The sequence below is a fragment of the Durio zibethinus genome, chromosome 12 (assembly GCF_047325235.1).
Source record: "Durio zibethinus cultivar Kanyao isolate XHJ-2024 chromosome 12, ASM4732523v1, whole genome shotgun sequence".
NCBI classification, from domain to species: domain Eukaryota; kingdom Viridiplantae; phylum Streptophyta; class Magnoliopsida; order Malvales; family Malvaceae; genus Durio; species Durio zibethinus.
The window spans coordinates 24,987,949-25,012,413 of NC_143173.1; the positions used below are offsets into that span (position 1 = coordinate 24,987,949).

General features: G+C 30.2%; 4 protein-coding genes across 5 annotated transcripts; 2 read left to right on the forward strand and 2 right to left on the reverse strand.

The window, feature by feature from the left end:
* Positions 1 to 3,969: 3,969 nt before the first annotated feature.
* On the reverse strand, positions 3,970 to 6,388 carry LOC111297376 (uncharacterized). The gene is made up of 5 exons (XM_022892127.2): positions 6,063 to 6,388; positions 5,629 to 5,729; positions 5,321 to 5,437; positions 5,140 to 5,241; positions 3,970 to 4,299 (listed from the first exon to the last, which is right to left on the reverse strand). The coding sequence occupies exons 1-5, from the start codon at positions 6,265 to 6,267 to the stop codon at positions 4,129 to 4,131; spliced, it is 696 nt and encodes a 231-aa protein (XP_022747862.2). The 5' UTR covers positions 6,268 to 6,388; the 3' UTR covers positions 3,970 to 4,128.
* An 815-nt stretch (positions 6,389 to 7,203) lies between these two features.
* Positions 7,204 to 7,905, forward strand: LOC111296717 (putative CoA ligase CCL7). Its single transcript, XM_022891156.2, has 2 exons — positions 7,204 to 7,590; positions 7,729 to 7,905. Exons 1-2 carry the CDS (start codon positions 7,389 to 7,391, stop codon positions 7,770 to 7,772), a joined length of 246 nt encoding a protein of 81 aa, XP_022746891.2. The 5' UTR covers positions 7,204 to 7,388; the 3' UTR covers positions 7,773 to 7,905.
* Positions 7,906 to 8,932: 1,027 nt separating this feature from the next.
* On the reverse strand, positions 8,933 to 13,154 carry LOC111297367 (transcription factor-like protein DPB). Of its 2 annotated transcripts, XR_002691098.2 has the most exons (11): positions 12,887 to 13,154; positions 12,549 to 12,804; positions 12,068 to 12,147; positions 11,842 to 11,885; positions 10,957 to 11,019; positions 10,691 to 10,837; positions 10,513 to 10,581; positions 10,213 to 10,311; positions 9,816 to 9,886; positions 9,648 to 9,734; positions 9,386 to 9,516 (listed from the first exon to the last, which is right to left on the reverse strand). XR_002691098.2 is itself a non-coding variant. In XM_022892118.2 (10 exons), exons 2-10 carry the CDS (start codon positions 12,800 to 12,802, stop codon positions 9,282 to 9,284), a joined length of 1,062 nt encoding a protein of 353 aa, XP_022747853.2. In that variant the 5' UTR covers positions 12,803 to 12,804; positions 12,887 to 13,151; the 3' UTR covers positions 8,933 to 9,281. The 2 variants fall into 2 exon arrangements, 1 of the variants encoding a protein (XP_022747853.2); XM_022892118.2 differs by lacking the exon at positions 9,648 to 9,734 and having other exon boundaries at positions 8,933 to 9,516; positions 12,887 to 13,151.
* A 6,615-nt stretch (positions 13,155 to 19,769) lies between these two features.
* On the forward strand, positions 19,770 to 21,702 carry LOC111296182 (heavy metal-associated isoprenylated plant protein 5-like). Its single transcript, XM_022890309.2, has 5 exons — positions 19,770 to 19,859; positions 19,967 to 20,117; positions 20,269 to 20,492; positions 20,592 to 20,670; positions 20,797 to 21,702. Exons 1-5 carry the CDS (start codon positions 19,851 to 19,853, stop codon positions 21,477 to 21,479), a joined length of 1,146 nt encoding a protein of 381 aa, XP_022746044.2. The 5' UTR covers positions 19,770 to 19,850; the 3' UTR covers positions 21,480 to 21,702.
* The last annotated feature ends 2,763 nt before the right edge of the window (positions 21,703 to 24,465 follow it).

Below are 24,465 nucleotides of genomic sequence, written 5' to 3' on the forward strand. Positions count from 1 at the left end.
ATATTATTTGTTGGAGAGATAAACCATATTTATCCCAAAAACCGTTGTAATTTTTATTTTGATATCACTTGTTGAGAAGATAAATTACAGTTGGAATCCACAAAAACATATTAAAGAGCCCATACATATATATTGAATATAATTTGAGTTCAAAAGCTTAAGTTATTATATTTTTGGATCTTTTATGCATATATAAAATATTTTATTTAAATTTTTTAATGATGCGAAATTTTTTACTCACATATAAATCATATTCCAATAAGATTGACATATGGTATATATAAAATTTAATTATAATAAATTAAAATAGCATGGTACATATACCATTATATAATAATTGAAGAGTAAAACAGATTAATTTAAACTTTTTTTTAAAGAAAAACTTGGTTTCAATTATGTAATAAATGAAATTTATATCATCAAATTTATCATTTTGTAGTGAACAAACATAATTGGTTCCACCATCCCATCCCCTTTTCCCTATCTAGTAGATAAAAAAATGATGTTGAAAATTTTGTGAGTTTTAATTGGTTGACAATTAGCAGCATGACACATGTTAGGCAAGTTTCAATTATATTGATTACCCAATTGATTAGGATTGGTGCAGCATGGAGAGGCAAAAAGCTTTGATTAGAAAATTAGAGAAATGATAAACAAATCCAACTAGCTGGCTAGGGAACATCAAACATTGATATAATAAAGGAAACATTCAAGATCATATATCCATATATAACAAAAAATGGTGAGAATCCCCGTGGGGAAGAAACCCAAAGAGCTCTAAAATCATACAATCTGATCATGATAATGATGCCTTGGGGTTTATCATATAGAGATATCAATTTTATTTATATTTAATGAAGAATCAACTTTTACACGAAAATAAAAATAAATATTATGTTATGAGTATAAAGATAAAAATGAATATAATTTTAAAATTTTATTGGGTATAAATAAAGAAATGGGTAATATAGCACTTATATCTTATTTTTTATATATATATATTTAAAAGATAATTTTTTTATTAAATAATATAAAATATTATTTTAAATTAATTATAATTAATATATTTTTATTGAAAAATATACATTAATATACTTATAAAAAAATTATCTAAATATACAAGATAAAATAATAAAAACTAAAAAAATAAATTTTGATTTTTTTTAAAAAGTTGTGGGTATGAGGATTATTTGTACTAATTAAATATTTGTAGAAATAAAGATGAAAATAGATTTGATAGAAAGCCAGAAACCGATTTGAAATTGTAGTGTTCGGTTCATATTGATTTTTTTTTAAATTTGATTTGGATCAAATTCTGATATTAAATGTGTATATTAAATTTAGATCATATTTTGATTCGGGAAGTGAAAAATAAAAAAAAAATCAAATCAAATTATATATATTTTTTAGTTTTTATATATATTTTAAATTTTTATAAAATAAAATTAATAATTTTATATTAAAATCTATTTAAATATATTAAAATAATATATAAAAATTTAAAATTTAAAAATCGATAAACTGAATTGAATCGAACTGATAAAATTGACTTGATTTGGTTTAGATTACATAAAGATTCGACTTTGATTAAATTGAATTTTAAATTTTATAATATTATATAATATTCAAAAAATCAAATTGAATTCGAATCAATCCAAATCGTTATCATCCCTAAATATTTTATTTCCTATCAATTAACGTCCTTAATTTATTAATTATATTGGCTAATGGGTTTAGCTGGTTTGTTTAAATCAAATATGGTTGGATATTTTATTCTTCTCCTATAAGAAACAGAAAAGTAAAATGTTATCGACAAGATGGAATCCATTTTTTCACCATTTTGTTTTCTTCTGCCAATTAGGTTAATTAAATTTAATGGGTTTTGCCAGCTATAGGCTTTATTTATTTTAAGATGGAAAATCAAATTGGGTTTTTAAAGATACGAGGAAAGAGTTTAATTAGTGGAGTATAAAAGACGTCAAAGGGTGTGGAACCTACTGATTGATTCATCAAATTTTAATCTACCTCTGTGGAAATTTTAAATTCAACCATTCATTTGCTTTTCTATGTTTGTTAGTCAGTGAGCATCAAATTTCAGGCTCCTGCTTAAGCATTATAAAATAATTATAGCTTATTTAATTCCCTTCACAAAACTTCAAGATAGTTGATCATATTGAAAAATAAAAATATGCAAATATCGATAAGAGATTGATTAAATTGATAGTTTAGTTGATGATTTTTTATTAAAATTATTTTAAATGTACGATTAGTAATTATTATTTTTTAAATTATCAAATACTGTATATCTTATTATAATATGAGAAATTAAATAATTTATTCACCCATAGATTTTTCATAAAATATCTCTATCTTTTTTTCAAGAGCCATGAAAACCCATATCCAACAAAATTAAAGCTGAATCAAAGCTTGATCCTTTCTTAAAAAGTTGATAATAACTCAAAGTTTATAAGTATATAATTAGGCAAATTTACTTATTTGCTTCACATAATTAAAGGCAGATTCAAGATTTTTTTTTTTTTGAAAATGATCATTTATAATATATATATATATATATGTATATTATGTAAATATATATAATTGTAGATGATTTTATTAATTTTATTAAAGAAAAAGATATTAGACATAACCTAATGCATCCAAATTCAACAAGATTGAGAAACTGATGTAACCTTACCTTCCGAATTGTCCGAACATAATAAGCATGCATGTGGAGGATTTGTGTATGCTCCATCTTTTCTGTTTTGCAAGTACCCTTTTAAAATATAAAACATTTGTTTTTCTATTAAAGTGAAGACATCGTTGAAATCTTCCATGGAAAAAAGGCAGTCTGCCTTTTCCAACAACTAAACATAAAAATCTCAATTATAACATGAAAACAAACAGTTCAACCATTAAAAGGTGTCGACTACCGACAATTAACTAGGATTATCAAATTTGTTTCCTTGTGTTGCTGTGGCAAAAAATCAAACAAGTGATGCTCCCAAGTTGCATCCCACGTTTTACTCACTGTTTCTTGATGGATGAATACAAGTAAATCCAATTTGTGAGATAGTGATTTATGGATTTAACACTTGAACCATACGAATGTAATGATTCAACGAATAGATGTGGTTGTATTCATGAATGGTTCAATGTTTAAGAAGTTCGATTTTGAACAATTCAGTATAAATATGACTGATGTGAAAGTGTACATTTTTACGATCATTTGAAATTTTTTTTTTATTTTTTATAAAATATAAAATTTTAAAATTATTAATTTAATAATTATATAAAAATTTAAATTTGTACATTCTCAAATAAAATAATAATTGATTAGTAAGATATTTAAATTTTCTATAATAAATAATGACATTTTCTAAAATTGACCCTCAAATCATTTTTAATATCAATAGTTGGCTTTAAAATTTTAAAGAAGGGATAACTTAAATAGTATTTATAGATTAAGGATTATAGATACGAGGAAAGGATTAGGTCAAGCGAAAATCGAAAACAACTCTAATTGCACTAATAAAAGATTAAAAGGTAAATGTCTGCAGAATGAGCACTTAATAATAATGTGAAGTAGGGACTCATGTTTACACTAGATTTATATAAATGAATACCATGGAAAAGATCATTTGATTGATACAATTCATTTCTTAAAACGTTTATAGGAATCATCAGGTCGGGACAAGTTTATAATCTTTATGATTTTAACCTGGTTTCTTAATAATTAAATACAATTCTAACCCAACTCAACATCGAGTTATTATTTCTATACTCAACACACACACATACACATACATATATATATATATATATATATATATGTATATATGTAATTTGTATCCGACGAGTTTCAAGGATAACAGTACTTCCTTTCAGAGTAATCTAATTTAGATGTTAAGCAATGCATATCAACATTTCTGATGTGGCCCATGGCATTATTTGATGGCATAAACAGAGAACTGAGAATAATCAATTGGATATTGACAATTAATTCCCAAATAATGGTTAGGTCAGTGAATTAGAATACAACATTCAGTTTGGTACATACAAATACAACAATTTTATGTACAGAATGCACACAGGAATACAAGTGATGGTTAGAAGAAACTGATGAATTACTTACAAAAAATCCCATTGCCGATAAACCTTCTCCACAATCCCTCCACCACTCCGTACAGCAAGGTGAAGTGTATCAGAAGCAGGGGGAACACCCCAGAGGTATGGCACTGCAACTGTCATGGTAAGCTTTTCATGCAAACCACCTTTGATAGCCTTCTCAGCCGCAACGACCTAAAAATCATCGACAGGCAATTTTCAAAATTACAAGTAGCCACAAGAGGTAAACCCTCAAAAAGATTCAATGCACGATGATCATAAAAGTATTACTCGTCAGCAAGTTCTGTGAGAGAATTATTTAGATAGGTGGACATGAAACCACATTTTGAAAGTGAACCATGAGATTGAACGGTGACATTACTTTTGATTCACAGCCTAAGGAAGATCACTTAAAGCTGAAGAATGGTGATGCTACTTGGAAAATTCAGCATACATATTTTCGTGGTTTGTTTAGTAAATAGATAAGACTTGCATGGCTGATTAAATCCGAAAAATGGGACTCTAAGACCGCCAGTTGTAAACTAATAAGACTATTAGGTTGCTGTGAGGGAGCCAAGGCAAAGGTCCATTCACACAAGTTCCAACACAACCCAACAAACTATCGTTGTAATTAGCAAAATTTAGCAGAATTTGGGCTTTTTTTTTTTTCATATCAATAATAATAGGTAAACAAGGTCCCTGATTAAACAAACAAAAAGAATGCTTCTGCCAGTTTCAGCCACAAGTTGACTAGTTCTGTCAAGCTTTCAAGATACTAACTAAAACTTTCCTCGGCTGGATATCAACACTATACATCGATATGAACTATACTAACTAATAAAAGAAAGGAACAAAGAGTTAATACTGAAGATATGGTGAAAATATCTTAAATGTTATGGCCATGTGATAAAAGATGATTTTTTAATGTTTCATATAATGTTTTAGATTACGATTTTCAATTCAATATCTTCATATATGTAAAAATGCAACATAGTACTGATTGAAGAAAAGACAATTCTGGTCCAATGTGCATACCTCCCCACCATGCTCTAAAACAGTAACTTCAACAACATCACTAAGCATCTCAATGGAGCGGCAAAAGCCAATGATACAAAGCCTTCTGCCCATGTCAAGTCCCTAGATGGGGAAAATCGAACATATGTAAGTCATGTAGGATTGAAATCCTCGAGTTTATGAAAGCATAAAAGTTCCTTACATTTGTTGCTGCAATGTCAAAAAGAGCACCTAGACATAAGCCTTGATTAGGATCCATGTAATCACTCTCTTGAAACCGTTGAAATCTTTGAGCCGTTTTTGATTTTCCCGGTTTCTTCTGCCCAAACAACAAAATTGTTCAGCCAACTGACACCATATTCTACAATGATGCACAGCATAAAAGAAACAAAAAAAAAAAAACTAGAGTCCCTTATACCATCAAAGTTCAATTGCTCAAACTTCCATCCTCTTTGATCAATAAGACATTGATCACTCCTAAATAATTGTGAGTAATAACAAGATACTTACATCTGAAAAAGTTAGACGCCGAGGAACCATTGAACCTCCAATTTGAATCAGTCCATCTGATGTGAACAAAGTGACTCTGTCCTCTCGAACCCATTCCACATCTGCAAATTTGAATAAAATATAAAACGGTTTTAATAGTCCATCAACACGAAAATCACAATGCAACACTTAAAACATTTCATGTTTCACTTAAATTTACCTTAACAGCTATGACCCTTTACTCAATTCAATTAAAAAAATCTAAATCGTGGCATAAAAGAAGCAACTTTAATCTCAAATTTTGGATTTTGACGACAAAAAATGGCGTAAAACTATATTTAACGATTTGGGTATGAAATATTTTAACGATTTCACTCTTTTAAACCAAGTAAATAAAAAGATTCGAGAATTAAGCATAAATAAAGTGAAAATAAAAGTTGGGTTTTTTTCTTTACCGTTGTCACCAGGGGACCAAGGAAAGAAACCAAAAGAATCTTCACCGGGAAAGCTACCGGAATCTGAAGCTTTGAAAGAGAATCGAAGGAAACGAGAGGGACGATTTGAGAATCTGAAAGAAGTTGGGAGAAAAGAACTGGTTTCTCTCCAACGGGATAGGAAAGGAAACGAAGAGAAAGAAGAGATAGCAGATGTTGTAGCCATTAAAGACTGTTTTTCTTTTTTCCAGAAGAGAAATTGAAGGATCAGAGATGATCAGAGAGACGAAAAGGAAAGAGAAAGAGAAAAGTTTAGACGCCACAGATGTGAAATGGACACGTGGCGTAAAGGAATGAGGCTTTGTCCTTGTCTTTATGGCAGCTGAGAATCCGGGTTTGAAACGATTCGTCTACGACTTCTCGGTCTCGGTACTTTGTGTTTCTTTGGTCGGTTTTTATTTATGGATTTTTTATTATTTTATTAGAAATTTTATATTGAAGGTACAAAATTAAAATTGAATTGGATAACTATAGAGTAGCCGGCTTAATTGATTAAAAAAATTTTATGTAAAAATCTTGACTTTGAGTTATTTCTTAAAATTATTTTAAATGTATGATATTTAATTATTTATTTTATATCATTAGATATGATATATTTTACTTTAATTTAAAAAAAAAAACAATATATTTACTTTAAATTTATTTTTACCCAAAAAAATAAATAAATACAAAATTTTCATAGCTCAAAATAATAGACTCAAAAGAAAGAGAAAGAAAAAAACAAGATTTAATTTAATTGAATTATTATAATTTAAGAAAGTGATATTTAATATGTTTTAAATTTAAATTTCAGTATCTATCATTTTTGTTATTTTTTATGATGCAAACTTTTTTGTAAAAAAAAAAAAGTTAATAACTCGAAATATATATATTTATTTATTTATTTCTTATTTCAAAATTTCAAAATCTAACATAAGATTTATCTGTAAATTCCAAATATGGGACTATCTTTGAGCTTTTTTTGGTTTGTTGGGTTGGGTTTTCTGTTCATTGAGCCATGAACATATGCTTGGGTTTCATGGTTGTTTTGTTTCTAATTCTTCCCATGTTTGATGTCTTTAACCGAATCTCCTAATTCCCACATCTGATGTCTTTCATTTTATTCTGTCAACAATATTATTGAGATCAAAGAGTAGGGGATTTGGGTGGGATTTGCTCTATCTGCTCAAAGGCATTTGAAATATTGCTGAGGAGATGAGAATTTGGGTCCAGTCCATTCTTGCTAATTGGCTTGTGTCTCTTAATAAATTTCATTAGCAATAGCATATCAAGATTTGAAATACAAACATGGCGCAGGGATATGGTATGACAGAAGCTGGTGGAAAATTTTCATTGGAGAATCCAACGGAAAGGCTTCGTTCTTCTAGTTCAACTGGAACACTACTCATGCCTATAATAGAATCCAAAATTGTCAGTGAAAATACAATGAAACCCCTTCCACCAAATCGGATAGGTGAAATATGGATTCATGGACCGACTATTACACAAGGTAAAAATAAGCTTCAATTTAGTGAACATATGATCAAGTTACAGGGTTCTGCTTCAATCAGTCTTTCAAGTCTGATACTGTTTGAATGGGCTCTTTTTCATTTTTTTTTTGGTTTTGTGGTGTCTTTATTGTTCATAGGTTGCACCTTTCAAAAGATTGAAAAGAGTCACTTTCCTGAATGATATCCCAAGATCAGTTCCTGGAAAGATTTTGGGAAAAGAGCTGACAGAGAAAGTTCGATCCCAAAGATGTAAGATACCAATTCACCTTGAGAAAGGTTGAAGACCTGAAGTTCATTACTAATGGATTACAAATTCTGGGTTTATGAGTTGTTATCCCACTGCAATATTTAGCTAGAATTTTATCCACAAGTCAATGACTATAATCCCAAACTTATAATCTCAACCCATGGTTTTTAATTTTCCCACATTCCCTGTGCATTTTGGAATGCGCACGACTGATGTTCAATTCATGATTTGCCAAGTCAATTATATTCCTAATTTAAGACAATATTAGTTGAATTTATGTGAATAGTAACAGATTTACTTTGGTCAATAGTTGAGTAATTAGTCATGCTTAAATGGTGTTCTTGTTTAAAAGAGATGGGCAATGCAACAGTACCAGGCAGGCTTAAATCAAGGTAGAAGGTTGTTGATTGCTGTGAAAATTTGTTCTATGTTTTTGTCAGTACTAATTTGTAAGATGTAGTTCATGAATTTTATCTCAAGTCAAAGGATATCGTCACGTGAATCGAAAATCTCAGTCACGGAAAAACTAATAGAAAGAGTAGAAAAGGAAAACTTTTGATCATAAAGAAAGGAAAATTACATTAAATTAAAATAAAAGAAAGGATATCTTTGAGGAGTAATTTGGTGCGGCGAGCTTTCTTGTGAGAAAATCTTCGCTTCTTTACTTTACTGCTTGGACATTCTCCCCCCATTTTTCTCTTCCCTTTGGATTGCGATTTGGGAAATTAGGGTTCCGTAATAGACTCCTTGAAAAACCCCGAGCGGAAAAGGCCAATCGAAGAGGAAACTGGTGAGGCGGTGTCTTTATCTCTTTTGAATCGGCAGAACGATGTCGTTTTAATAATTAATTATGAAAACCCCTTTTAGTATACATAAAATATTTTGAAGAAAGATTCAATTATTCACTTCAGTTTTAGTAATTTAATTAATCAATTAATTAATTTAAAATTTCCCTTTTTTATGGTTGGATAAAGTTTAATTTACATAATTTTAACAGAGTTGGATATATTATTTAAAATTAAATCTATTAATGCAAATTTTTTTATTGCAATCACACAAGAAAAGAATTCTTTGAAGTAAAACTGAATAAATGATTTGAGAAAAAAGTAATAGGGCAAATGCGGTTTTATAAACTAGTTCATTCTATGATTCTATATGCATCGAACAATTTCTTCGGTCTAACAAAAGTAAGCTAATTTCTACTTCAGTAAGGACGAGAAAATAGGATAAAAAATTACAAGAGCAAATTATGAAACTGTAAAAACTGGACTTGCCAGAAGCGATACCCCATGAATAGCCTTCAAGCAAACAGACTAATCAGGCTTAATGTGGGGTAAAATATTATGAGGCAAGGATGATCTTACAGGGCATGCTTCTGGCAAATTACTTTACATAATGTACAAATAGCTTATTCCCCATGGTACTCAGCATGAAACTCAACTATCAATGTTCATGCTTGACACGTGCTTTCAATATTCCGGGAAGAGGCGGTGACATAGGAGGCCTACCCGGTGTGCTTGTCCTGGGGGGAGGAAGGATCTGTTGTTGGTACATTGTCGACATACTAGAACATTCACCATCTGCAGAAAAATTGTGTGCCATTTCGTCACTTAGTGGTGTTTCACAGAATTTCATCGCCTTCAGAACATAGTTGTCATCATGGAGCTCAAATGGAGTGCTGTAAACAGCACACCAATAAGATTAAAAGGAACAAAAAGAAAAGGTAAGCAATGAATCAAAAGATGATTCAAGCATTCGATCACTTATCGCTTACTTGTCAAGTGAAGGTTATCAAACTATAGAATTTACCCCTCTACCCTGACTAGCCCCTTCTTTCTCTCTCTTTGGCATTCCATGGTTTCCCATCATAACATGAGAAAACATGCTTGCCCTACACTGCATGGTAATGACTCAAAACACCTACCAAATGCTGTTGAATGGATGTTGCAAGTTATTAAAATAGTGTAAATATCTTACCTATTAAAGTCAAAATGCACCAGCTGCATATCTTCCGATATTTCTACCTCAACGGTTGCATGAGGGCGTGTCTGCAATTCTCAGATGATAAGAGAAAAAGAGAAGAGAAATTAAGAGGCCTCATGATTAATGGAAGAGTCCAAATAAATATGAAAACACACTTTTTATCTGTTGAGTGTTGAGTACATGCTCCATGATAGCCTTTTAGCCTTAAAAAAGAAACCTCATGGTATCCCCTTTTTTTCCTTTTAAGTTTTTAGCAAGTACGAGTTTTGCCTAATAAAGGAGCTAGGAAATTAAAAAAATTGCCTAACAAGCCGAAAATTTCGTGGCATAACTTCAATATCTGGAATTTCTAATTCCTTATAAGAATGAAAGACTTGAGAAGATAACAAACCTGCACCAAGATAAAGGGCAAAGCCACACCCCCGCTGGGAGCATTTACTGAGCTGAATAATTGCTCATTTCGTTGTATCAAATTCTGAAGACCTACAAACTAAGAAACAAAACAAGTACATCAACAAATGCTGGCACAAAAAGGAACAAAGTGAAACTTGATGTTATTCTCTCTCGCTCTCTCTCTCTCTCTAAATGCAGCAACTTAATGTTTAGCAAAAAAGAAAACTCTCAACATAAGGGTATGTGGAAAGCAATTTTATGTACAAACATGTGAAAATTGAAAGTGTGCTCTTCTTACCTGTTCCTCCAACTCATGCAGATAGGCAGCTTTTTTTTCAATCCTATTTCTCAGTCCAAGCCGTTTAGTCTGTATTATTTAATTTGAGGAGTTTGTTAAGCTCAATATTAGATCCTTAATAGTCACAGTTCAAACCTATTTAACATAAAAGACACAAAAATGGAAGTTCTATTGTCACCTTTAATTCTTCGATATCGCTCAGGCTAGTACGAGGAAGTCCCTTCCACTGTATTTCCTTTTTATCCTTAGATATGATATCCATTGCCATTAGTACATTCAGAGCATCATAAACCCTTCGCCGGATGTTTTTCTCATCATACTGTTGCTGTTAGATTAAAAGAAACAAAGGAAGGTTCAATACTGTTAATTTCACTCTCTTAGGGTAAAAGATGCACGAGTACAGATCAGGGAATAATATATCGGCATGAACAAATAATTGCAAACCTGATCTGGTGATGCTACACTACTGCCAGGATCAGCAAATTCAGCTACAAGTTCATCTGCTACCTGGAATAACTTTCACTCTCAGATAACGATGTGGGCGTTTAAAATAAACTGTTAATAGGTAAAAGGAAGAGCAACCAATGACGATTGTCAAGTGAGAAGTGAAGCCTTGAAACTTCCAACTCCTATAAGCAGACAAAGTAATAATTTTCCAAATCTTTGAAATGTTAAGAAATGAAGGCTCAACTTCATATGTGTACAAGTATGTGTTTGCTAGCATGAGAAGGAAAAACTTGCATGAATCACATTACTATATGATATCAATTTGAAAAGAAAAACAGTATCATTCTGCTTGAAAGTTTGAAAGGGTACAAGAATTATATGTATACATAATGGAACTTGCTTGATGCTTAAAATAACAAAAACCACTTAATCATGAGATATACATGCCACTATAGATTAGTAAGCAATTAAAGTAGATTGGATTGATGAGAAAGGAATCACCACGACATCAATTTGTCAGGTCTACTATCCATTGATGTCTCATATACACAATAGAAGCATTCTACAGGGCAATTTTGGAGTGATATAGCATTAATTCTATATCTTGATATCATAGTCTTGCGATTTAGACTCGAGGCATGCAAACCCAGACCCACAAAAAGTAATTGTCAAACGCCCAACTAGTTTGGACCCTGGTTACCCAACAATCCATATATCTAATCCACTAATAAAGTATCAATGATAAAGAAATTTTTCCTTTGCATATATCATATAACACAGAAAGAATGAATTCAGGGAAAATTCAGATCATTTTGCCAAAATGGACAGTTTACCAGAAACAGCAAACATGAATGAAAGAATGACTTTCAGAAACCACCTGACCTCATTGTATGTGGTTCTTCCCTTGCTTTCCACTTTTTCACAAACTGGATGAAACCAAAGACAGTTCAAACAAGAAATCAGTTAGCTAAGCCACAACTGCTAACTCATCTACAATGTCCATGGCAGAACAACAAACAAAATGTGATTGAGCTTTTAATGCAATCCGTTCTTAACCATAAATTACAACCTTTCAAAGGTAAGGAAAATGGAAAGGAGGGAACAAAACCTTTCATGCTAAATTGGCGGAGTCCTCTGCCGCTCTTATCACCTCCAATTACACGTTGACCTCTCTTTTTATTTTTACTACTGCAAATGAAACAGGCAACCAGTTAAATTCATGGAATACTCAAGCATTATAACATAGTATGACCAGTCCCAACAACTGCATTATTTTGATAGTAGTCAAGGATAAAGCGCCATGGACAACACAAATGCAGACACCAAAAAATTAAAAGATTCACCAATTTAAACAATCTTTCCAATTGTAGCCCACAAACAATGTTCATTTCATGCATCATGCGATAATATTTACCAAATTCTAGCATAAACAAATACAAATTTACATCATGAAAGCACAACTCAAGAATTTTCTTCAATCTACCCTAAACCTCACCGCCTTTCTTCAAAAACCCACAATCAAATCAAACATTAAACAGAATTATCATAAACTCAAGATAAAAGGGTATCCCAAAAAGACAAGCACTCACCCAACAGTACCATGAGATCCAGCATCATCTCCGTGAATATCGAGATGGTTCGATCTTAAAAAAGTGTTCTCACTAGCTGGTGTAGCCATAGCTTGCTCACTCCGGCTCGAGGGAGAGCCAACACTACCACTAGTCGAAACGGATTGACCTGAAACGGTCGTGCCCCACGACCTAGAAGCTCCTCTCTTAGTTGGGTTTTTCTCCCCATCTTCTTGGCGGTTATGGTTCTGAACATGGTTATTCCCAGGTACCATACCTTAAAAACCAAACTCAAAAATTAAAATTAACAATTTAGTGAAAATTTGGAGGTTTTGTAAGAAACCCAGAAGAGAACTGACCTTAATGACAAGTGGATACTGGACATGAAGAGAAGTTAATGACCATAGTCAGTAATTGCTTGGAACAAAAAATATATATTATTTCTTTCTGTTTGATTCTATTTCTGTAAGAAAACAAAACAACTGAACTTTGAAATTGAGGAAAAAAAGGAAAGAGGGATTTTCTTTTTATTTTAAGGAATGGCGCTTCAAGGCTTGAAGAGCTGTGAAGATTGTGAAAGAGAGGGAAAGTTTATTTTTGTGAGGGTTTGCTTTTGTTTTATGTTGGTAGCCTTTTCCTTTTTATTTTTCTCTTTTTTTTGAGTGGTGATTGGATAGGGGAATAAAGGTTGGGTTGGCATGGACTGGTCTGAGGGCCCAAATTTTGGGATTGGGGATACGGGTGAAAAAAATTAAAACAATTTGATCGGTTCGATTTATATTAAATTTATATCAAATTTTAAATTAAAAAATTAAAAATTAAAAAAGTTTAATCTAATTTAATTATATATTTTTTAATTTATACATATTGTAAATTTTTATAAAATAAAATAATAATTTTATATCAAAATTTATTTAAATATATTAAAATTTTATATTAAAATAATATATAAAAACAAAAAATTAAACTTTAAAAATTAATAACTCAAATTAAACTAATAAAATTTGATTTGATTCAAATTATATAAAAATTTATTTTGAATTCAAACTAAATTTTAAAATTTTATAATATTATATAATATCTAAAAAAAATTAAATCGAATTTGATTCAATTCAAATTATTATTTTCGAATGTATATATACTTATACTTATGCCGATTGAAATTTTATATTAATACAAAAGTTCATGAATTTTGTCATTTCTTAATAAAAACATCCATGTCTAACATATGTTTTGTTTGATTCAAAACACATATGTTTTGTTTGATTCAAAACAATTATCCTTAAAAAATATGAATATAACAATACTAGTGTTTTGGGCATTGCTTTGGTCTTTGCTCGTATGTTACAGTTCAAGGATCTAGATAGAAGTGGAGATTTCACTTTGTCGGAAGCTTCGACTTCACGAAAAGCATGGTGCTCAAAAAGACTTTGGAATACTGAAACAGTGAGTACTTTACCCCCTGGACTAACCATGATTGAAACTTCAGAGTGGGGCACTGGGATTTTCATTCTCCATTATTTCACAATAAATCAAGACAGACAGGCAAGAAAATCTGAAGCTTCTAATTACTTTTTCTTTTTCCCACATGAATGCTGGAAGTGTGTCAGTCTTCTGTTTGATACCCTATCCGATCAATTCCAACAAGCGGCTGACACGTAACATTCGACAAAAGGGTCCTTCAAAATCATGATTCCTACTCAATTCTGGCCTTGTAAAAATTGGATCTGGACAATCGAGTTCTTGCTCTTGTATGCTGGACATTAGACCATTAAATTTGATGAGTCATGGCTTGATATTAAAGCTAGAGGCTCTCTTCTCTCTTTCATTTGAAATTTCATTGTCTAATGCATCCATGACATTATTAAATCGCTATGTCTCTAGCAAAAAGTTGTGAGAAATGAGAATATCAAATCTAAAAGCTATGGTGTAATACAATGCCACAATCCAATCTGGTTGGAAGAAATCCAGAATTCGAGTTGGAGAAAGCAATTAGTATGTTGAAATTTACAAGTCAATACCTTATTCTTTTTACAGGCAAGCTTTTGATCATTATATTTACAAACATGATCCATGTAAATATGTTAATTTATTTATTCATATTATATAAAATATTAAAATTCATATATTCATGATATGTATTATATGAAAATTACATATTATAATTTATATCGTCACAAAAATATAAAATATATTTTTAATTTTATTAAAAATATATATAATTATCATTAAAATTTTAAATTATATCACTTTTTTATATTTTATTTATATTATATTCATATCATAATGTATGTTAGATCGTCACGTCTAGATCCGTGTTTATGAACTGGTAATGGGATTGAGAATTTTTATGCTACATTCTGCAATATGTTCTCTATGAAATATGTTCATAATTAAACACAACTTAAAACTTAAAAAAAAGGGTAACCATGATCTCTAATCTCCTTCCCTGCCTTCCTAATGAACAGAGCCTCTGATTCTAGCGCCGGGCCTGCCGCCAGCGCTTCTGCTCCTGCTGCCATTGTCGGTTGCCGACGAACGCACCGAAGCTATGGCAGAAAAGGTTCTAAGGTTTTCGGAGATTAAAGCCTCCGCTGCAGATAGCGTGGTTTATTCATTTGGGTGTGGGCTTAAATGGGTTTTCAAAGTATAGGGCTTTTTAGGCCCAACTAATACAGAAGATTGGGCTCTTACAATTTTGAGTAGATTGGGTTTTTATTGGATTTTGTTAATAAGTATTTTCATGGCACTCTTTAAAGTTAATTAAAATATTATTTATAATAATATTTTATTAATATAATAATACATAATTAATGTTACAAAATTTAATATATTATTGAAAATAAATTATTTAATATAATAATTATAACACTCGTTAACAAAATTCATTTATATTTGAGTTAGGGTTAGTAAGGATTCTAGATGCAAAATCCCTAATCTTCAAGGCCTAAAATCATAGACTTGATGATTATGATCTGATTTAAGGATTGAAAATTTTCAAATTTGGATGCTATGAACAGGAACTAAGAAGGAAATATTGAATGTGTGTTACCTTTTGGATGGGTGCAAAAGTTGGTTATGCAATTAATATGTTAAATTCAAACTTATATAAAGTGTATATAGTCAAATAAATCTCAAGTGGGTTGCAATAATTGAGAGTGATTGGTATGTGCACTTGTCACACTCATTGAATTTTAATGTGTGTTACTTTTTTATTAGTGCTAGTATAGTATGTAGGTTTTTGTCGTGCTTTTGCTTTCGCGCATGGTGGATATTAACTGAGAGCATTTATAAGGGAAGGTAGTAACTAAAAACTCAACTTCCTAACGTGCCAAATATTTTGAATTGAAGACTTAGCTTAGTTAGGTTGATTATTCCTTGATATGTCATTAAAGTTTGACATTTAAATGTTACATGTTCGAGAAAATTTAGGCACATAATATCTTCTTCAGGTAAGTATATAATAAGATAAAAAGGGTTTAAGGGCATATTAAAAATTTCAAAAAATAAAAAAGATTTAGCTTAATTAGATTATATAATTATTTTAAGTTCATATTTTCAATATCTGTAATTTTTTAAAATTTAAAATCATATGTTATACATACATTTACTTAATCACATAATAAATAATAACGTTCACATTCGTTACATTAAAATTTTATTTTTGAAATATTTTCATAAAAAATTAAATTCTGAGTTGACAGAGAAATAGAGTTCTTATCTTTATGGCTTTGTCAACTAAACTATCCCCTTTAAAATGAAATCTTAAGCACTAACATCCAATATTACCACATTATAAATATATATATATATATATTTGTCAAAAACATCAAAGAAAATAGTCAAAAACAAAATGCTCAGCTGATGGTTTGATGTTTGAATCTTATTTCAAATGGGATGGTTTTCAAAAAGCAAAAAATAAAAAAATATCTAAAGTAAAAAAAATCTCTCCTTAAATAAAGAAGTCTAATTTTGAGAGTGAAATCTAACCTTATAACTAATAAATGAATAAGCTTAAGGCTATGCAGTTCTTTTGATTCATTGAATCAAAGCAAACATGAAACAAATTTGGTTCTGTTGTTATTTTCCATTTCTTTTTCTCAAATCCATTATTGGTTATGAAATTTCACACATCCTCATGTTTCCTTTCTCCAATCATCCCGAATAGTTTTTTTGCAACAAACGATGCTGTGCTTTGGTTAATGACAAATCCCACCAATATTTTTTTATTATGGATAATATCTCATTTGATCCTTAAACTATAGTAAATTTTTTAATGTAATATTTAAATTAAAAAAATTTTAATTACGTACTTATACTTTAATTTTGTATATTAAATTGTCTTAACTTTTATACTGATAGAATAATATAAATATAGCATTTAAATATTGAAGTGGATGACATTTGATTATCAAGCAGTTGCCATATGTTATTTTTAAGAATAAAAATTAATAAAAAATCTTTTTAAAAATATGTTAAAATTTGTTTAAATCATGTGTCATTTATGTTAGTATTTAAATGTTATATCAATATTATTTTAACAGTATTAAGAGTTAAGGGTAACTTAATACATAAAAAAATATAATTTAGATATCTAATTAATAAATTTTTAATTTAAATATAATATTAAAAAATATACAATAATTTAGAAACCAAATGGAACATCATCCTTTTTTGTTATTATCACTTTCGAGTTTGACAAAAGAAAAGATTATTTTGCCATGGCGGGCCTGGCTGCCTGCCCGAAGGTACCCACGAGGATATCATTGAGAGAGAAGGTTGTCAATATCACGATAAAAAATCGAGGTCCCTACGTCTTTTTTGGCAACCCTAAATCTATCCCTCCCCCCTCCTCCGCTAAAGACCTTAGCCTTCGCCAGTTTCTCACCGGTGGTGGGCGTTGAGATTTTGGTTAATTACATCACCGATTTTGTAAGCATCCTTCTCCAAAGTCAGAACATCCATCTGATCTCTCTTTGAGTTTGTGATGAGACAGTATAGCTTGCGAGCCATCCTGAATGGACACCGTGATGTTGATATTCAGCATCAAGGCAGTTTTGTTACGCAATTGTTAACCTCTCTAAGTGTGAATTCTTTGACAAAAATTGACCGCATGGATTTGTTTGCTTTCATAAAATCGAAAGATAATTTGAGTTTGGATTAGTATTCTCTGCCCAACGCCTTCGATCCCCTAACTTCAGCTGGATTCTAGGCCTTGTATGCCTAAGTTTCCTAACAATGCAGCCACATATGTAGCCTATGGATCAAATTCAAGCCTTTGTTTTCTCACCCTTCCCTATCAAGAAAAATCCAATATTAGACTAAGAAATCATGATTTCTCTTGAAGGAAAGAGTGATAACTACACAATTTCAAACCAATTTAATACATATATATTATATATATAGTTCACGTTTGGCGCATAAATTTGATAAAATAATATATAATCATTTTATATTAGATTTGATTTACATCTAATTGAAAAAGATAAGATTACAAAGAAAATTATTATTCTCTTGATATATAATGATTCAATATTCTCAGAGAGAATTATTTTTAATTAATGGGACTAAACTTACATGTCTTATTATACCCTTAAAAATTATATCAATAATTTAAATTGTGTAAACTTTGAGAAAGAATAATTTTGATCAATAAATAAATTATCTTATTTTAATCATTGCATTTATCAAATATAAGATAAGATGATATTATTTAATCTAATTATATTCATAATATCATTTTAACTTATCCTATCATAATTTTGTATATAAAATATGATCATAGGTTATGAGAATATATATATATATATATCTCCCGTTGAGATAAAAAAAATTAAAATTATGTGTGTTTTAGATCAAATTTTAAAAATTTTCATTAATCAAGTTTTATTTGTTATTGAAACTAGTATTTATTCTACAATTTGTTATTGTTATCCTAGCGAGAATATTTTCAGCAATAGACATTTTAAAAACTTGTGTAATGAAATGAAATAAATACCAATGGTTGAATAATAGCTTAATTGTGTACATTAAAAAAATATATGTTCAAAAATATTTATAACAAAATTATTATACAATGTTTTCAAAATATAAAATCGGGTTAAGACATTTGTAAAATTTTTAACAATATGATTGAATATAAAAGTTTTAATTTTTTTAGTATTATTATTTGTTATTGGTGTTTTTTATAATTTAATATATTTAAATTAAGCCCCCCACTAAATAAAATTTTTTATTCCACCACTAATATATATATATATATAATGGATTCATTTACATTAGTATAGGTATTACATTTTTTTTTTTAATTTTTGAATCAAAATGGCTAAATGTAAGTGTTATGAATTTAATTTTGATTCAAAGACTAAAAATTGTATAATACTTACACTGGTGTAAATAAATTTATACTCATATATAATTGTTTTTTTGAAGAAAAATATATATTTATTATACATATACATCATGTGGAAAACAAATATATATAATTAATTGTATTACAATAACATAAAATTTTGAAGAATTAGACATTATAATAAAAATGTTCTACATACTTCTAGGCAAATCACAGTTTAATCCAAATTTAAAACGTTAAAGATAGCTTTGCTAGATCAAAATTTTCATAAATTATAACAAGTTTGTTAACCGATGTTCTAAAAGTATTTTTTTGTAATTATTACATTAAGTAATTTATTTTTAATGTATTATATTTTATAATATTAATTATCAATTATTACATTTAATATAAATAATATTATTATAAACAATAATTTTTAAAAATAACTTAGCCCATTCATTAGCAAAAGTCATAAAAATTTTATTGTAATTTCTAAATAAAAGATAATCATTACTTAATCCAATTTTAAATCTTCTCTAGGGTAATCAAATTATCTTAGGTTACAGAATTATTTTCATAAATTAAATATGACATTAATGGGGGTAGCCAAGTCATTTCACACCAAAAAGGCCGATTATGAAGGGTGATGAACCGGAGCCGTCGTTTCGCTACAACCATTGGTCCAATCCGACGGCTAAACCAATGATAAAAACGGTTTGCATTTTAAACAAACAGAAAAACCAATTCATAGCCCACTCTTCCTGACTTCATCACTAAAACCAATCATCATCATCAGTTCATTCCTCAACCATCTTACATAACATACATCATCATCATCATCATCATACATAACCATCGAGGCCACTCTTCTCTATATATTCTCCCCTTTGCCACCAATTCTTGTCTTCAAACAGCTCTTTACTAGCCCTCTCACTCTCCCAACTATAAACCAACCAAAGCCCATAATAAAATTAACATTCGGTCAAACAATGGGTGAGGTTAGTTACGACACATTCTCTCTGGTTTTTTCCTTTCAAATTTTCAAAGATTTTAGGTTTTTGTTTTGTTTTTTGCTTAAAAATTTGTATGGTTCTTTGTTTTCCAGCAACAAGGAGCTAAACCTGAAGCCGAGAAGAAGCCCGCCGCCGATGCCGGCACTAAGAAAGATGACGGCAAGGTCACCGCCGTCTACAAGATTGATATGCATTGTGACGGTTGTGCTAAGAAGATCAAACGCGCGATTAAGCATTACGATGGTAATTAATCTTAGTTAATCTATTAAATGATCATAATTAAGTTTTGGAATCCGTCAAATTTGAATAAAAAATCGAGGAATTGGATAAGGATTGGCGAACTGGAAATCTAACTGAAATCACCTAACTCGGACGTTGTTGTTGGTGGTTCAAGGTGTGGATGAAGTGCAGACGGATCGTGGAGCCAACAAACTAACGGTGATTGGCAAAGTGGACCCCGCCAAAGTCAGGGATAGATTGGCTGAGAAAACCAAGAAGAAAGTCGACCTTATTTCTCCTCAGCCTAAGAAAGATGACGCCCCAGCCGCCGCTGGCGGTGGTGGTGATAAAAAACCTGACGCTGAGAAGAAACCTGAAGAGAAAAAACCACCTAAAGAGGTAAATTTACAAACACTCCGGTGACGTTTTAATTAATGATAAAAAGAGATTAATTCCAGCTTAGCATAATTAATTGTGATTAATTTTATTTGGTTTCAGAGTACGGTAGCTTTGAAGATTAGAACACATTGTGACGGTTGTATCCGCAAAATTAAGAAAATCATCTTGAAATACAATGGTAAGTTAATTATGATTTATTTGAATTAAGATTAGATTATAAGCGTAGATGACGTAATCTTGTTTAATTAATCAAGGTGGAGTATTATTAATGAAGGGTTAATCCTGATTTTGTTTTATCTTACAGGAGTTCAATCGGTGAACGTGGATGGAGCGAAAGATTTAGTAACCGTAAAAGGTACAATGGACGTCAAAGACCTCATTCCTTATCTCAAGGAGAAGTTGAGACGAAGTGTCGATGTATTTTCACCCAAGAAAGATGACGCCGGTGAGAAAAAAGACGGCGGAGAGAAGAAAGACACCGGAGGTGATAATAAAGAGAAAGGAAAAGAAGCTGCTGCGGTTGGCGAGAAGAAGGAAGGAGGTGGAGAAAAGAAAGAAGGCGGCGGGGAGAAAAAGGAAGGCGGCGGAGAGAAGAAGAAAGATGGCGGTGAGAAAAAAGAAGATGGCGGTGAGAAAAAGGAGGGCGGCGGGGAGAAAAAAGAAGGTGACGGTGGTGAAGCTAAGATGGAGGTAAGCAAGATGGAGTATCATGGATATGCATATCCCTCACGGCCAATGTATTGGTCGGACGGACATGTGTATGGTAATCCGAGTTACGCAATTGAGGGATACCAGAATCAATATCGCGAGTACGGATACATGAATCATCCTGGGTACATGAATCATCCTGGTTACATGAATATGAATCAAGGGTATAATATGCATCCTTGGTATGCAAATCAAGGATACATGATGGACCCGCGGTATCAGCACCACGCGCCTCAGATGTTCAGTGACGAGAATCCGAACTCGTGCTCGGTCATGTAAGAAAGGAGGGGGAACTTACCGTTGGATTAGGAAGACACTAATCCTGTAAATATCAGAACTTTCTAGGGAGAGATAAGTAAATAGAGTCCTCGAAGAAGGACGATGTAAACGGATCGAATAGGTTAGAAGTTTTAAGGATGAACCAGCCGATGCTGGCTGGTTATTGGGTGGTCGTTGGCTGTTTCTTTTTGTTCCTTTTTATGTCTAAATTTTATTTTCAGAATATTTTCCCTAAAAATCAAATATTGATCTATAAACTTAAAAAAAAAAAAAACTCTTTTATTCTTTTTTAATTCATTAAATAAAAAACAACAAAAACACTTGAATATTCATAATATTTATGGAAAATAATTAAATAATCATTTAATCAAGCACTGAAAATTTATTTCGATGAACTTAAAAATTTAATCCATAAAAATGGTGTTTACGAAAAAATTTTAAGGATGCATTAAAAAAAATTTTACTTCAAATCTTTAATTTTTTTAAAAATTTTAACGATATTCATAAACACTCTAAATTAAACTATGAATCCGCCCATGTAAATGACCTTTATAAAGTGCAAACAGCTCCGCTATCAAAATAAATCAGATGGAAAATGCACGTTTAACCTTAGCGAAATGCCAGCACCTTTTCATGGCAATTAAGCGAAATTTTTAAGCTTTTTAGCCACTCACTCACTGTCATGTTTATGATGTGATGATTGCAATGTTAATTTGAAGCTAATTTCAACTAAATAAATGGGTAAAGACAGATCCACCATACATGCTCATATTGATAATTTAATTTAATTTTATGTGAAGATTAATCTTAATTATGTGGAAATGAGATCACTTAATTTGGATTTTTGAAGCATCATAAACCCAAAAAGATTAAAAAAAAACTTAATGAAAATAAATCACAGAATTCTTTTCTTTTTTTATTTTAATTTCCTTCTTTTTGTAATTGTTACGTTTGATTTCATGGCTCCTACATCATCTTCACAGTAAAAGCCAATAATGCTCGATTCGCAATAGGAAAAGGAACCCTTACCTCTTTTTTGCCTTCCTCTCATGATCATAACTTTAGGAATTTAGTATGTCAAATAGGAAAAAGATTTGATTGTGAAGATCAAACTCTTTTTCATTTTTCAAAAGGTGTTTAATTCCTTTTTTTTTATGATATTTATTAAATAATTTCAAGTCTTTAACAAATGGAAGAACCGATTAAGAGTCATCCTCTCCATCATCATTATCATTATAACAAGAAACTCAATCATATAACATTTTTAAAAGCCTACTGACACCATTTTTTTTTTTAAAGAAAATTTTCGAGAAATATTACATGACTACTTACGTATGCATTATGCAATATGAAATATTGTTACTTGCATACAAACAATGCATCAAATACGTACATTTATACTTCGATATTGTACGTATAATACTGTTCAAAAGTGTCAGTACATTGTTGTTGAGTGTATGTATAAGGTACATAGTAACGTATTGTCATATCAAATATTAATATACCATATATTAGAATTGAAAGTCGAAACAAAGCATCTATGATGTATGGTGTTTCCTATTCTCCTATATATTGTTGCCCAACTCAAGTCCTTTTTGTGTTTGTTCTGGAGACAATTGTAGTATATGCTGTGTTATCCTTTTTATTTATTTATTTATTTAAACGATCTGTGAAAAAAATATCGTATCATTTTGAGATTAAATCTTTTTGAAATAATAGATGATTTGATGAAAATCTTTCTCATCAACCTTCCGAACAAAGCTAGACTATAATCCTTACATATTCTAAGTTGACATAATGAAATGAATGACCAAAAAGGAAGAAGAATAAAAAAAAATAGAGAAAACTTAAGAGAAAAACTTATATGAAGTGTTTTGAGATGAAGTTTTGTGAAGTTTTTTACTAAAAATAATTTAATAAAAACTAAAATCGAAAATCAAAATCGATAAGTTGATAGAGTTCAATGAAAAAAATAATAATATATAAAAAATTAAAAATCTCGTTTATAATTTAATTTGATAAATACTTATATAACGATAAAATTCTGTCAAAATTTTTAACAAAAAAGTACTTATCTAAAAATATATCAAAATTTATTATTATTTTTTAAAAATTTACACGATTTATGTAATAAGATATTTTAATTTATCCATTTTAATTTTTGATTTAATTTTTATTAAATTATTTTTAATAAAAAAATTCACAAATTTCACTTAAATCTTTCAAAAACTAAAACCTAAATCCAAGTCTACCATGAGTCATAAGTATGCTCAAATCGTTGCTATATATATATATATATATATATATATATATATGACATCTTTCAATCTTTCAATTTGATTTTCGATTTTAGTTTTCATTTACTTATTTTTAATACAAGACTTCACAAATTTCACCTATAAAATTTTATGTAAGTATTTTCTATCTTTTGTGTATGTTTAGGGGATGTGAGAGACATGCAATTCATTTTTCCCCTATGCGAAAGACTATACCACCAAACTTGTCTTTAAAAAGCATATTGGATGATGGAAGCAAAGAAGTGAGTTTCTTATCCTCCAAATGATTGACTACTTTGTTGTCCCATTTTCAACAAAAACAATTCAAAACATCTACGTATCCTTGAGAATGCATAGAAAACTATATAGGGTCATTTTGTTCTTTTATACGTTGTTTCATTCAATTCATTCAAGCTTTTACATATAATCAATCCAAAAAACAGCCTTGCATCTTTTTTTATTTTTTTTTTGTGTTCATGTTGCTGCTTGGCAAAGGAAAGGTAGGAGAGTTTACTTTTTCAGCCATTATAATACTTAATGATCTGTTTATTTATTTATGAAAGTCTCATCTTTCGACCTTTAAAGGCGTCTTTCAAGGCTTGGCTTTTGACCTTTTGCAAAGTTACTTGCATGCTGGGCCACAGCCATTTCACTAATTACTTGCAAAAGCACTGTGCATCAAAACCATTTTCATAGTCAAATGATTGTTC